General features: G+C 48.2%; 1 protein-coding gene across 4 annotated transcripts in view; it reads right to left on the bottom strand.

The window, feature by feature from the left end:
- Positions 1–326: 326 nt before the first annotated feature.
- The window catches only part of LOC149122650 (phytanoyl-CoA dioxygenase, peroxisomal-like), a 32,351-nt gene continuing 19,307 nt past the window's right edge, over positions 327–13,370 (bottom strand). For 2 of the 4 annotated variants that reach the window (XM_089311740.1, XM_089311737.1), the window contains exons 8-9: positions 12,293–12,427; positions 10,497–10,815 (exon numbers count right to left, since the gene is read on the bottom strand). In XM_089311740.1, the coding sequence (XP_089167866.1) occupies positions 10,762–10,815; positions 12,293–12,427 (189 nt within the window). In that variant the 3' untranslated portion in view covers positions 10,497–10,761. Of the gene's footprint in view, positions 720–1,661; positions 2,018–10,496; positions 10,816–12,292; positions 12,428–13,370 lie in introns of those variants that run through there. The other 2 variants (XM_089311738.1, XM_089311739.1) reach the window with 2 other exon arrangements.

The following is a 13,370-nucleotide window of genomic DNA, read 5'->3' as shown; positions in this document are numbered from 1 at the left end:
TGATAAGACTCAAAGGAACCATGCAACCCTCCTGCAGCTCAGAAGCCGTCATTCTCACTTACCAATTCCATCTTTCCAGACGCCATTCAAGATGCTTGAAAAAAGATCAGGCTTATATGATAAATACACATCAAATGAAAAGACAGGAACCGCTACCTGACACCACTACTGGTAACGTCTGTGCTGTGTGAAAGCACCTTTAGAAAGAGCCTATGCGGCGAGAGATAAGTGTCTAAAGATTCAAAATGAATCAACAGTATTGGATAACAACATAATTCTCAACTCAGAAACCGCCTCAAGAGCAGGTGCATCTTCAGTTAATGTAACAGGAAAAAAGGCCATGGATTTTATTTTATTAATTGTACCCACTCACAAATCGACCTCAGGTCACCAGATGTGTAGACACAATGAGATTTTTGTTGTTGCTTATAGTCTTTAATTGAAGTGATGAGAAAGGAAATAGATCTTTTTAAAAACAAAACCGAGTAGCTACTGCTGTCTAAATTAAGAGGTGGCACCAGGTGTGGGGTTCATATTTTGAGTGGCCACTTGCGGTGCGACTTCGATGATCCGGGCCTGGTCTATGATCCTGGTGGTACGGTTGCCCTTCTCTACAATCCCAATAATCCATGCTTGGTGACCTTCACCATATTTGGGGGACTTTATCTCTGCACAGAACCGAGCTGCTTGCTCACGTGGTAAACAGGTTAGGAGGCCTCCTGGCAAAGGAATAAAGAGGGACCATTAGCTGTGACACTACAAGAGCAGCTCTCCACCTCTGTGTGTCTACAGACACTCCCACCCAGACCAGCGCCTCACTGGGCCTGCAGCAAGCTGCGCCTTCCATTCAGCTCAGATGCCGGGTCTGTCCTGAACAGCGGTTCAGCAAGTTCTCAGTCAGCTCCACTTTATTAATTAAAAACCACTTCTACAACAAAAACGAAAAATGATGAAAACAATCAATCTGTGAATGATTAATGCTACATAGGAGTAAGGGAGCTACACTGAAGTCCATACAAACAAGAGGATTCCTCATCTTAACCACGAATGTATTCTGGCGGTTTTTTTTTTTTAATTTAAGACTCTTTCATGAGTATATGCCACCACGCACCTAAATTCTAGTCCAGACCATTATTCCTCCTAATATTCGCCCTCTCCCACCCATCACCAGATTCTGATGTCAAAAAGAACACAGGACAGTCCCAATGAAGCAGCTCAGTCACACACAGGCTGCTGGGCCTGGAAGCCCATACACAGCAGGAGGCTGCCACGGCCACAGGAGACTGACCTCAAAGTGGGGTCACATGCACAGACTGGGCCCACACCCTTGTCCTGATGTTTCCAGGCAGGTCCCATGCATGAGGCCAAACATGTTTGACAGGCCTTGCTCACAGCAGCCATCTTGGCCAGCACAGGAAGGTTGTGGATCACAAATGACACCTCGTTCCTCTGCTGCTTGGCTAGGTTCTGTGTGTGGCCCAGGATCCCGAAGCCTGTGAGCAGCCTGGTCTCTAACTGGTGCCCATATGGGATGCTGGCACTTGCAAGCAGTGGCTTTGCCCATTACGCCACAACACTGGTGCCTAGAGGAAAACTCGTCACCCAACTACATTGTGGGTTCGGTTTTATTATAAAATCAAATCAGCCCACAAGACTTCCTATCATCAGAAATCTGACTTTATTTTTCAGGTCAACCTGCAAATACAATTAACCTGCAAATACACCCACTGAGACAATCATGTCACCTCCAACTTCAAAGACAAATAGGCAGGCACAGCGCCTTGCTGTCAGTTTCTCTCGGGGCTGCAGTCAGCTCCGTTGCTTGAAGGTTTTCTCACTGCTGCTTCCTTACTCTGTTGTCACCCGACTTTGTCATCGGAAGAACATCCACCTGGAGGTTTTCACTCCCTTGAGGAATGAACCTTGATGAGGTCCATACATTGGGGGCTTGGAGGAAGAGCTGTTTGTCTTTTTCTTCCAATGTTTTTTAAATTATTTTAAAGATTTATTTATTCATCTGCAAAAGATTGGGTGAGGGGGAAAGAGAAATATTCCACCTTCTGGTTCACTCCCCAAATGCCTGCAATAGCGAGGATTGGGCCGGGAGCCAGGACCTGCATCCGCCAGTCCCTATTTTTACTTATTTGAAAGGCCAAGAGAGAGAGAGACAGAGATCTTCCATCTTCTGGTTCACTTCCTAAATGGGCCAGGCCAAAGCTAAGAGCCTAGAATTCAATCCAGGTCTACCATGTGGATGCCAAGGCCCCAAGCATTTCAGCCAACACCTGCTGCTTCCCAGGGAGTGCATTGGCAGGAAGCTGGAGGCGGATATGGAATGCAGTGTTTTAGCAGTGAGGCGAAACTCCCACTCTGGTCTGAGCTACCGGTAAGTGCACAGTTCAGCAGCATTGCATGCATTCCTCACATTGCACAACCACCACTGCTACCTATCCCCAGAGCTCTTTTTCTTTCCAGCTTGTAAAACTGAGCCCTGCACCCATCAACAATAGCTTGCCATTACACCTCCCAAGAACCAGCAGCCACCATTCCATGTTCTGTCTAGGAATTGGACTACTCTAGGCACCTCATGTAAGTAGAATTAGATAGTATTTGTTCTTTTGTGTCTGGCGTATTTCACTAAGCATAAACTCAAGGTTCATCCACCTCAGAGCCTGTGTCAGAGTTTCCTTCCTTGTTTAGGCTGAACAATATAGTGTATGTTATGGGGCAGCCGTGGTGATGCAGCAGGTTAAGCCACTTGTTACTCTCTCTCTCTTTTATTTTTTTTTTTTACCAGACATAACCTACTGGGTATGAGGATTTGATTTACACTGTGCTGCTTGTCTTATGTTAAAAAGTGGAAAGGATTGGAAAGCCCACACCTCCTCCGTCCCTGGGCACATGTCAGAACAGTTTCAGGAAAGAGTGGATGGAGATTGAGCGAGAACTTGGTGCTCAAAACCAGGGCCACTGCACCTGCAGAGACTTCACAGACACCTCCCTCTCTGACCTCGGGAAGGCGTAGGAAGAAGAGAGAAGGTCTGAGAAGGCAAAGCGTGCACAGAGTTAGACATCAAGGACAGGAAGAGAACCAGCAAAGGAGACTGAGAAGGAACCCCCCGGAGGCTCTAGGAGAGTGGGGTTGAGAGCCCGCAGGGGAGGGCCAGGGAGATGAGTTGCTGGCAGGAGGCATCCCGCACATCTGGGGAACCTGGGCACTGACTCTCAGTGGGGTCTTTATGGCCTTGGAAACACCTTCTTTCAGGGGTCCTCAGAGTAGGTTTGGTGGGGTCAATCGGCAGAGAAGAGAGAGTACCCCTCATGTTCTGGGGTCACCCTGGCCTCCTCTCTTCCTCTCACCATCACATCTAACTCCGCTGCTTCTGTGTCTTCAACAAGGTCCACTGTGTCCATTCCTGCATTCTGCATTTGCTATGGCTGAGGCTGTCATTTCAAACCCTCCCATGCTGCTTTCCCTGTCGGGAGTGCCCGTTTTCTCCCCCTTAGCATCCTGTAAACTGTTTCCGGAGTCATCTGTCCACAATGCAAATCAGATCACATTGTCCCTCCACCGAAAGCCCACAAGCAGGGCTCAGCACAGCAATGGCACGTGCCACTCCCTTCTCTGGCAGCAGAGCTGAGATGTCATCCAAGTATCTGCCAACCATGTGCATCTCGACCCATCTCCAGCCCCTGGGGTAGGGCTTGATGAGTCAACTCAGTTAAGTAAGTCCCCTTGCTAATCATTGATTTAACAAGGGGTGCATGAACTTGATGGTGTGGAGGAAGGAACCTTATGGGGTGTATGAGATTTGGGGAAAGGTTTCTTAGTTCTTAGTTTTTACAAAGAAACAAATATAAAGAAAGGATTCTAATCCCTTGAAAGGAGACAAAAGGGCAGGCACAGCAGGTTAGAGCCCTGGCCTACAATGCTGGCATCCCATATGGTCGCCAGTTCAAGTCCCACCTCCACTTCCCATGCACCACTTCCAATCCAGCTCCCTGCTAATGCACCTGGGAAAGCAGCAGATGATGGTCCAAGTGCTTGAGCCCTTGTACCCATGTGGGAGACCCCAAGGAAGCTCCTGGCTCCTGGCTTCAGCCTGGCCCAGCCCCGGCTGCTGCAGCCATTAGGGAGTGAACCAGCATCCAGCAGAGGCCCTAGCCAGCACAGGGGCCTCAGGGACAGGGCTGGGGATTAGAGATCTCACAGATCCCAACAGTCATAGCCCAGCCTGTCCCTTTGCACTGTGCCCACCCGCTCTGCACCCCTGGCTCCCAGCCTCATTTGGGGCAAATCCCTGTGCCCCAGAACATCTGCAAACAACAAAGTCCATTTTCTGTTCTCAGGGTCTGGGTCAGCTTCTGATGTTTGCAACCAAAACAGCTGACTGCTCCTGACATACACGCTTACCCAGAATCCATGAAGAGATCACATCTCCCCTCGTGCCTTCAAGCAGTTCCCTTCTGGGCAGCAATGACACAGAACTGGCAAAGGATGGGGCTTAACAGGTGACTCCACGCAACTCAATTCAAAACCGGCCACTTCAAGAAAACAAAAGGAGCCGTTCTGTACACCCAGGAGGGTGTACAGAGGGAGAGGCTGGCAGAACCTTCTGCCCATTTGTAAGAGCAGTGAGGAACGGGTCCCCCAAAGCACCGCTCCTCAGGTGGGGGTGCTGCTTGCCAAGGTGCAGGGCTGTTTGCTTTGCTGAAGTTGTATGTTCATCTAGAGCAGAGCAGGCAGACCAGAGCCCCAGCCTCAGGCCTGGCAGACGGCCTCTTTGTAAATAGAGTTTTGTTGGGTCCCAGCCACGCTCCTTGAGGTCCTGTTGTCTCTGGCAGCCTTCCTGCCCCAACGGCAGAGTGGAATCAATGCAGCAGATGTGGCCTGGGCTGCATGGGGGAAAATACTGACCATCCGGGTCTTGACAGGACAAGCTTGCAGGCTCCTGACCCAGGGCCCAAGTATGCACCTGACTCGATGGAAAGTTCTGCTTGTACCAGAGGGTCTTCACAAGGTTCATAGAAAATGCATGTTATGAAAACAGGGCACATGGATTTCAAATTGTGGCACCCAAATACATGTGTTTTATTTCCATTTTCTACCCACTTTTTTTAAAGGACTTTCGTTGTCCTGGGTCCATTCTCTGTTGCTCTAAATTTCTTCCTGTTTATTGTCTCTTTTTCTTTTTCTCTGGAGAGTTGTTTATTTATTGGAAAGGCAGAGTGATGGAGAGGAGAGAGGGAGAGACACTGGCTCACTCTCCAGATGGCCTCAACAGCCTGGTCAGGGCCAGGCAAAACTGGAAGGCTGGGGCTCCATCCGGGTCTCCCACACGGATGACAGGGGCCCAAGTACTTGGGCTGTCTTCTGCTGCCATCCAAGGTAGATAGCAAGAAGCTGGGTCAGAAGCAGAGCATCAGGGACTCGAACCTGCTACTAGAAGTAGCCACTTCACCAGCTACACCACAACATTGGCCACCCTGTTCATTGTTTCAATTTAAAAATTCATTTTAGTTTCTACACATTTGTGTGATTTACATGAAAATCAAAGGAATACAAAAAGTCCTAAAAAAGAAGAAGAAGAAGAAGAAGAAGAAGAAAAGGCCAGCGCTGCAACTCACTAGGCTAATCTTACGCCTGCGGCACTGGCACCCCGGGTTCTAGTCCCGGTCGGGGTGCTGGATTCTGTCCCAGTCAGAAACCATGACCCCTATGCAAGAGACATAGAAAAAAACAAAGCAGACCCATGGTGTATTCAAACTGTGTAGAAGAACTGATCGGTTGCTGTGCACTTCCTATATAAGTTCCTAATACCCAGACCTGGATGGACCCCTCCCTGGAGGACCCCTCCTGAAAAATGGAAGTCTGCTTCTCAATAAAATCAGCTTAAACTTACTTTTCTCACCCTATTTGCTGTCCACATCATGATTCTTCCTTGTGGTGAGACAAAGGCCCAACTCCAAACTCCTATAACACCTGGGCCCCTACCCCCAGTGTGAAGACCTGAAAGAAGCTCCTGGCTCCTAACAAAGAGAAAGGCCTTCCATCTTATGGTTTATTTCTCAGATGGCTGCAACACCCAGGGCAGGGCAAGGCCAAAGCCAGGTACCAGGAGCTTCATCTGGGTCTCCCACATAGGTGCTGGAGTCCAAGTACATGGGCCATCTTCCACTGCTTTCCCAGGGACATTAGCAGGGAGCTAGATAGGAAATGCAGCACTCAGGACTCAAACCATGACCCATATGGTAAGCCAGTAATGCAGGTGGCTGCTTTACTTGCTACGCCACAATATTGGTCCCCATGACTTTTTTTTAATGACTTTTTTTAAAGACTTATTTATTTCACAGGCAGAATCAGAGAGAGAGAGAGAGAGAGAGAATGAGAATCTTCCATCTGCTGGTTCACTCCCCAGTTGACCACACTGCTAGGGTCGGGCCAGGCTGAAGCCAGGAGCCGGGAACTCCACAGGGATCTTCTGTGTGGGTGACAGGGGCCCAAGCCCTTGGGCCATCCTCCACTGCCTTCATAGGCGCTTTACTAGGAAGCTGCATCAGAAATAGAGCACCCAGGACTCAAGCCAGCATTTACATGGGATGCCAGCCTTGCAAGCAGTGGCTTAACCTGCTGTGCCACAATGCCAGCCCCTGGCCAAGGCTTTCTGCCTCCACGTTGGTCAGTCACAGGGGAAAGGGCGTGACCTTGGTGGAGGCAGCTCTGCCGCGGAGGCCATTCCCAAAGAGGCTGGCATTTGAAGGCTGTTTACTGACAGTCCTAGCAGCGGCAGGAATTGTGTTCTGTATTACTGAGAGGAATCTGGGCTGTGCAGCACTCCCCACCCCACCCCACCCTCGCCGCAATATATCATCCTGTGAGTCCCGTACAAACAGCCTACAGAGCAGTCATATTGTAGATACTTTATAGATGAGGAAACAGGCTCCGAGAGGTCAGCTTGCTGGGAATTGTGGGCCTGGGGTTGCACGGCCTCCGCTGTTGTGTGAAACCCTTCGTCTTGCAAAGCATCCAGCCTGCAGGCCTGGCGACCTTCAGGGAAGGAAGTCCACGGGAAGGCTGCCCCAGGGCTTCATTTACGAGGCGTTCCTCCTTAGAGCCTGCCAAGATCTCTCCTGATTTATCAACGTGGCCCTCATGAGCACGGAAAACGGCTTTTTAACGTCTCCTCAGCCTCTTCACCAACTCCTTCATTAGGTTTCTCTAACCTTCCAGGCTTCAATCTAACTTGAGCCCAAACAGGTGCATTCATTGGAGTCATTGTGAAGTCACAGTCTGTGGTGGAATGAGAAGGCCATGCCAAGGTGGCCACTGGCAAGCGAGCGTCAGTTACTCAGGAATGGCTTTGAAACCCACCTGGCTTTAGAAGCTGCCTGGCAACAGGCTGTGATTGGTTGGGGCATAGACCGCCCCTTGACCAGATTGGCTGCTCTTGGCTATATAACATGTGGTTCCAACTGTAATAAACGATCTGCGGGTTAACGCCCTGGCCTGAAGCGCCAACATCCTATATGGCGCTGGTTTTAGTCCTGGCTGCTCCATTTCTGATCCAGCTCTCTGCTATGGCCTGGGATACCAGTAGAAGATGGCCCAAGTCCTTGGGCCCCTGCACCTGCATGGGAGACCCAGAAGAAGCTCCTGGCTCCTGGCTTCGGATCGAGAAGCTCTGGACGTTGCAGTCATCTGGGGAGGAAACCAGCAGACAGAAGACCTCTCTCTCTGTCTCTACCTCTCTCTGTAACTCTTTCAAATAAATAAAATCAATCTTTTTAAAAAATGGCATATGGGTGCTGACGCTGTGGTACAGTGGATTAAAGCCTTGGCGTGCAGTGCCAGCATCCTCTATGGGCACCAGTTCGGGTCTCTGCTGCTCCACTTCTGATCCAGTTCTCTGCTATGGCCTGGGAGGGCAGCAGAGGATGGCCCAAGTCCTTGGGCCCCAGCACCTGCATGAGAGACCCCGAAGAAGCTGCTGGCTTCGGATTGGCTCAGCTTCAGCAGTTGCAGCCATTTGTGGAGTGAACCAGTGGATGGAAGACCTCTCTCTCTCTGTCTCTACCTCTCTCTAACTCTGCCTCTCAAATAAGTAAATCTTAAATAAAAAAAACAGTTTATGTTGGGTTGGTGTTGTGGTATAACATGCTAAGCTGTTGCCTGCAGCACCGGCATCCCATATGAGCACCAACTTGAGTCCTTGCTACTCCACTTCTGATCCAGCTCCCTGCTAATGTGCCTGGGAAAGCAGCAGAAGATGGCCCAAGTGTTTGGGTCCCTGTACCCATATGTGAGACCCAGAAAAGCTCCTTGCTTTGGACTGGTCCAGCTCCAGCCATTATGGCCATTGGGGAGTGAACCAGCAGATGGAAGATTCTCTCTCTACTTCTCTCACTGTAACTCTGCCTTTCAAATAAATAAAATGAGTCTTTTTTAAACAAAAGTTATGGAAAAAACAAACCTGATTTATGTGGAAGAGTTTCCATTAGGGGCATTTTACAATTGAAAAAAAAAAAAGAACACAGGAATGAAAGGTGAGTCGAGGAAGGCTTGCACTGTAGACAGTGAGCAAAGACCTTTGATTTTCCTAAGCTGGGAGTCCCAAAATTCATACAAGGGAAGCCTTTCCTTTTGTTTCGTTTTGTGCTTTGTTTGAGCATTAACTTCTAGATTAGTCTCTGCTGAAAGGAACAGCAGCCCAGGCCAAGTCCAGCCTCTGAGGCACCAGGCAGCCCTCATTCTGCCAAGCACCAGTGCCATCCCCTTTACAGCTCCTCCTCACTCCTCCACTCGCCTGGGATCCACACGGACGATGAGCAGTGCCCATTTCCTCAGCTGTTCTTTTCCTTCATGGACAAAACCATGGATAAAATGTGACGTCCTGATTGGTTGGCTTTCACTCACAAATACACATGGACAGAAACATCTTGTGCTATCTACTTTTCCTACAGAAGTTTTTTTTTTTTTTGGTCTTTATTTTTTAATGTACTTATTTATTTGAAAGCCAGTGTTACAGAGGCAGAGAGAGAGAGAGAGAGAGAAAGAAAGTCTTCCATATACTGGTTCATTCCCCAAATGGCCACAACAGCCAGAGTCTGCCAATCCAAGCCAGGAGCCAGGAGCTTCTTCAGGGTCTCCCATGCAGGTACAGGGGCCCAAGGACTTGAGCCATCTTCTACTGCTTTCCCAGGCCATAGCAGAGAGCTGGATCAGAAATGGAGCAGCCAGGACTTCAACCAGCACCCATATGGGATGCCAGCACTGAAGGTGGCGGCTTTACCCACTATGCCACAGCACCGGCCCCAAATCCACTCTTTTCAAACAAGCTCCACCCACTATGCCACAATGCCACACACACACACACCCTTTTTTTTAACACTGACGTTTGAAACCAGCTTGGGAAGTTTAGTCCAGAACAAAACAGTGTTGCCTAAGTGCTATCTATTCACACTGGCATTCCTTCTTTACATTTTAGCGCCATTCCACATCCAGTCTGCTCAAATCCTCCCCAGGAGTCCCTTGGCAACCCTGGTTTCCAGATGGAACAAGTCCTAAACAAGGTGTCCCTACAAAGAAACCGACCAGAAAGGTGATGCTAGATTTGGGGACATTTCTGCTTAGCAGAATGGCAAGAAAGCGACCCTTTGTTATTTTTTCTCACTAAAGTCCTAACTACAATTTTAAAAATCAAGACTGTGTTTCCTTGCTGCCCTCCACTGGTCCAGAAATATGGTGCTGTGGTGAAGTCCTCTCCAGTCCATGGATACTTCCAATCCAGGCAAAAGTACCTAAAACTTTCTCTGTACAATGAAGGAAGTGGTGTTTCATTCATACATGCTCAAGGCTTTGGACTGCCCTGCCCAATAGAACACACCATCTGAACAGAGGAAAAGATCAGAGATAGGAGCTGGCGCTGTGGCAATAGTAGGCTAAGCCACCACCTGCAGTGCAGGCATCCCGTGTGGATGCTGGTTCAAGTCCTGGCTGCTCCACTTCCAATCCAACTCCCTGCTCATGGCTTGGGAAAGCAGTGGAAGATAGCCCAAGTCCTTGGGCCACTTCACTCACATGGGAGACCCAGAAGATGCTCCTGGCTCCTGTCTTTGGCCATGTAGGGAGTAAGCAGTGCATAGAAGATCTCTCTGTCTCTCCCCCTCTCTGTCTGTAACTCTGCCTCTCAAACAAATAAACTAATTTTTAAAAGAACAGAAATACCAGGTGGGTTTCTTAAGGAGGACAGTTGGGTTGAGCAAGTTGTGCAAGAAGGCCTGTATCAGACCCTTACTGTGTCTTTATTATGTCCTCCTGAAGCCTTTAATAAAAGGTCAATGTGTTATATGGTGTTCTCAATTGGAGAAGCATCTGTCACGACAGGAAATTGGTAGGTTGTGGGTTTATCAGGACAGAAATGCAAACCTCAGCTCTTCCTGAGTTCCAAAGCATTCATTTCAGCAACTGAACGAAATAACCGACTTCCACACTGAAATTATGTCAACTATCTTTATTAATCTTGTTGTAACCCCAGATGATTTTCCTTGAGACAATACTATTTCAGTTTTACTGTTTTTACTTCCATCACCACACCCTCATTGCACTGCAGAATTCACTGTATGCAATCAAGTACCTGAGCCATGGTTTGTGATTTTGTTAACGAGTGATAGCACAGATGACACCATCACAAGGGAAGGGTTTTCTTCTGACACCTGGTTTTGTTTTGGGTTCCTGTAGGAGAGTTTTAGCAAAGGGTGGTTTCAAAGGTTGACTCGTTCCCCCTTCACAAGTCGACTTCGAAATATAAAAATATCCTGGAAATAAGGCCAAACAGAAGGAATTTATGGAACACTTCTATTTGCCTACTCACCATCTACATAGGGTTAAATAGGGGAAAAATTCCCCATAATTGCTACACTGGTTAGTAAGTAAACCATGTTCTGAGACTCCAATTAATCTAATTTCTAAAATAGTGCCACCACACTAAGTCAGTGGGGGCCCACATCGCCAGCCCTGGCTGAGGTGGTGCACCTGCTAACTGCAGGGAATGTCTCGTAACATCGCCAGTTCCTGAAGAGTTTCCTCTGCACTTCCCTGCCGCCCTTTATGCTGACTGCTTGAGCCATCTAGAACATTCTACTCCTGATTACACCCTGACAGGGAAAACCAGTGTCTTGGGTTACTAATTTTTGTTGCTTTTTTTTCCCTTTGTTTTTTGATGACACAGTTTGAACCTCCTTGTTTAGTATTTATTTCCGGGCAAACAGCAAGGTATGGTGGAAAGAATGATTTTAGGATTAGGCCTCTGAAATCTTATGTTGCTAAGGAAACTTGCACCAACCACCTGACTCTTATGTTCTCCTACACAGCATGGAGCTGTGCTGACTGCTCCTTTCAGTGTGGGAGAAGAAAACAGGAGAATGGACATGAACGTGCTTTGATACCTCACAAAGAATTATAAAGCAGATCACAACAATTAGTACCGCCATTCTCAGTAAGCCTGAGGAACAATGACCTGCTCAATAACTCAATTAAATATAGGAGGTATTTATTCAGCACAGCCTTGCTGAATTCAAACATATGTGCAGCTGGACCTCATCATATCTTCAGGGCACTGGTTCCAGGACCCCCAGGGAATACAACATCTAAGGCTGCTCCAGTCCCTCATCTGAGTATCAAGTAGTGTATAAAACCTGAATCTAACCTGTGCACATCCTCCTGCCTACTTCAAGTCATCTTTAGAGTTTTCATAATATTAGTACAATGACTATGCTATGTAAACAGCTGTTCTGGATCATTCAGGGACTAATGACACAGATAATTTGTCTGCTGGTCACCGGTAGCTTTGACTGTCTGCTCGTTAATAAGGAACAGGTCTGTATGTATTCAGAACAAGTGGAATATTTTTTCAAATGTTTCTGCTTGTCTTTTATACATTGGATGATTGACTCTACAGATGCAGAACTTGCAATTAAGCAGAGCTGACTGCATACTGTGTTTATCCTATGTTAAAATTCAGGGTGTCAGATATAAGTCCCAGTGGACAGATTAGGTTGTCTGTGTGAGGCATTTTAAGGACTGAACAAAAGGCAAGGGACAAGATTTCGTGGGAAAAATGCCAAGACCTGCCAGCTGGGGTCACACCTGCAGGTAATGAAGGAAGAAGATTCTCATGCTGGGAAGCTACTTCAGAAGGTGCACTCTGCACCTCCCAGAATTAAACTGGGTGGGAGAACCATGAAGCATCTGAAGACACACCTGACACCTGTACCTAATTTTTCACAAGCGTACCTTCAAGTCCACGGTGCCCTCATAGCCCTGGAATTTATCCGCCATTCGTGAAGCTTCCTTCCCAATGTTTTCTTGGCTGGTGCCCTCCACATCAATGTAGTGGCAGTCGGCACTGGCGTAATGGCAGGAAATGGCCTATAGAGAGTGGTGAAATTGAGAAACACATCCCATTGCTGCCAGCAACCAACCAGGCAGGGAGGCCTTCTCTTACCCAGCCAATTCTACACTGGAAGCCTGCTCCATGGGACACAAAATCAGTCTCTCTGTAGCTCAGCTCCATCCCTCTCCCAGGACCCCAGTTAAAGGCTAACTGAAAATTTACAAATGGTTTGAACCAGGTGTGATAACTGAGGCAGCTGAGCCCATCATTGTTTTTTACAAGGTGTAGATGGGGGGATGGTGCTGTGGCATAGTGAACTAAGCCTTTGCCTATATCACCAGCGTCCCATATGGGCACTGGTTCATGTCCTGGCTGCTCCTCTTCCAATCCAGCTCTCTGCTAGGGCCTGGGAAGGTAGTAGAAGATGGCCTAATTACTTGGTCCCCTGCACCCATGTGTGGACTTGGAAGAAGCTCCTGGCTCCTGGCTTCAGATCAGCCCAGCTCTGGCCATTGCAGCCAATTGGGGAGGGAACCAGTGGATGGAAGACCTCTCTTGGGAAAGCACCTGGGTCCTTGCCCCACACAGACTTCCAGGATTCTGCTTTCAGCCTGGCCCACTCTGGCTATTGCAGCCATTTGAGGAGTGAACCAGTGCATCAAAGATTCTCTCTCTCTCTCTCTCTCTCTCTTTCTCTGTCACTTTGCCTTTTAAATAAAAAGTACATCTTTAAGAAAAGAAAAGGTATAGAGGGGACAGGAAACACAATCCTCTAGGTGAGAGAACTTTGCCATGGGATTTTCCTAAGCCCCACAAAGCCAGGTATCCCAAGTAGCCCGTCATCTTCTTAGTTCCAAGGCTAGGCCCCCTGCCAAATTTGGGAGGGTTAGTATTCTGATGGCAAGCATGAAAACAAAAGACACCGTGGAAAGAAAACCCATGCCCACCTCCTCGCAAATCAGAGGGAACACTTCAAGG

The sequence above is a fragment of the Oryctolagus cuniculus genome, chromosome 13, assembly GCF_051225735.1.
Source record: "Oryctolagus cuniculus isolate XC-2025 breed Fujian yellow rabbit chromosome 13, ASM5122573v1, whole genome shotgun sequence".
Classification (NCBI taxonomy): Eukaryota; Metazoa; Chordata; class Mammalia; order Lagomorpha; family Leporidae; genus Oryctolagus; species Oryctolagus cuniculus.
Note: the sequence above shows the minus strand (reverse complement) of the source record. Positions and strands in the feature narration are given on the sequence as shown.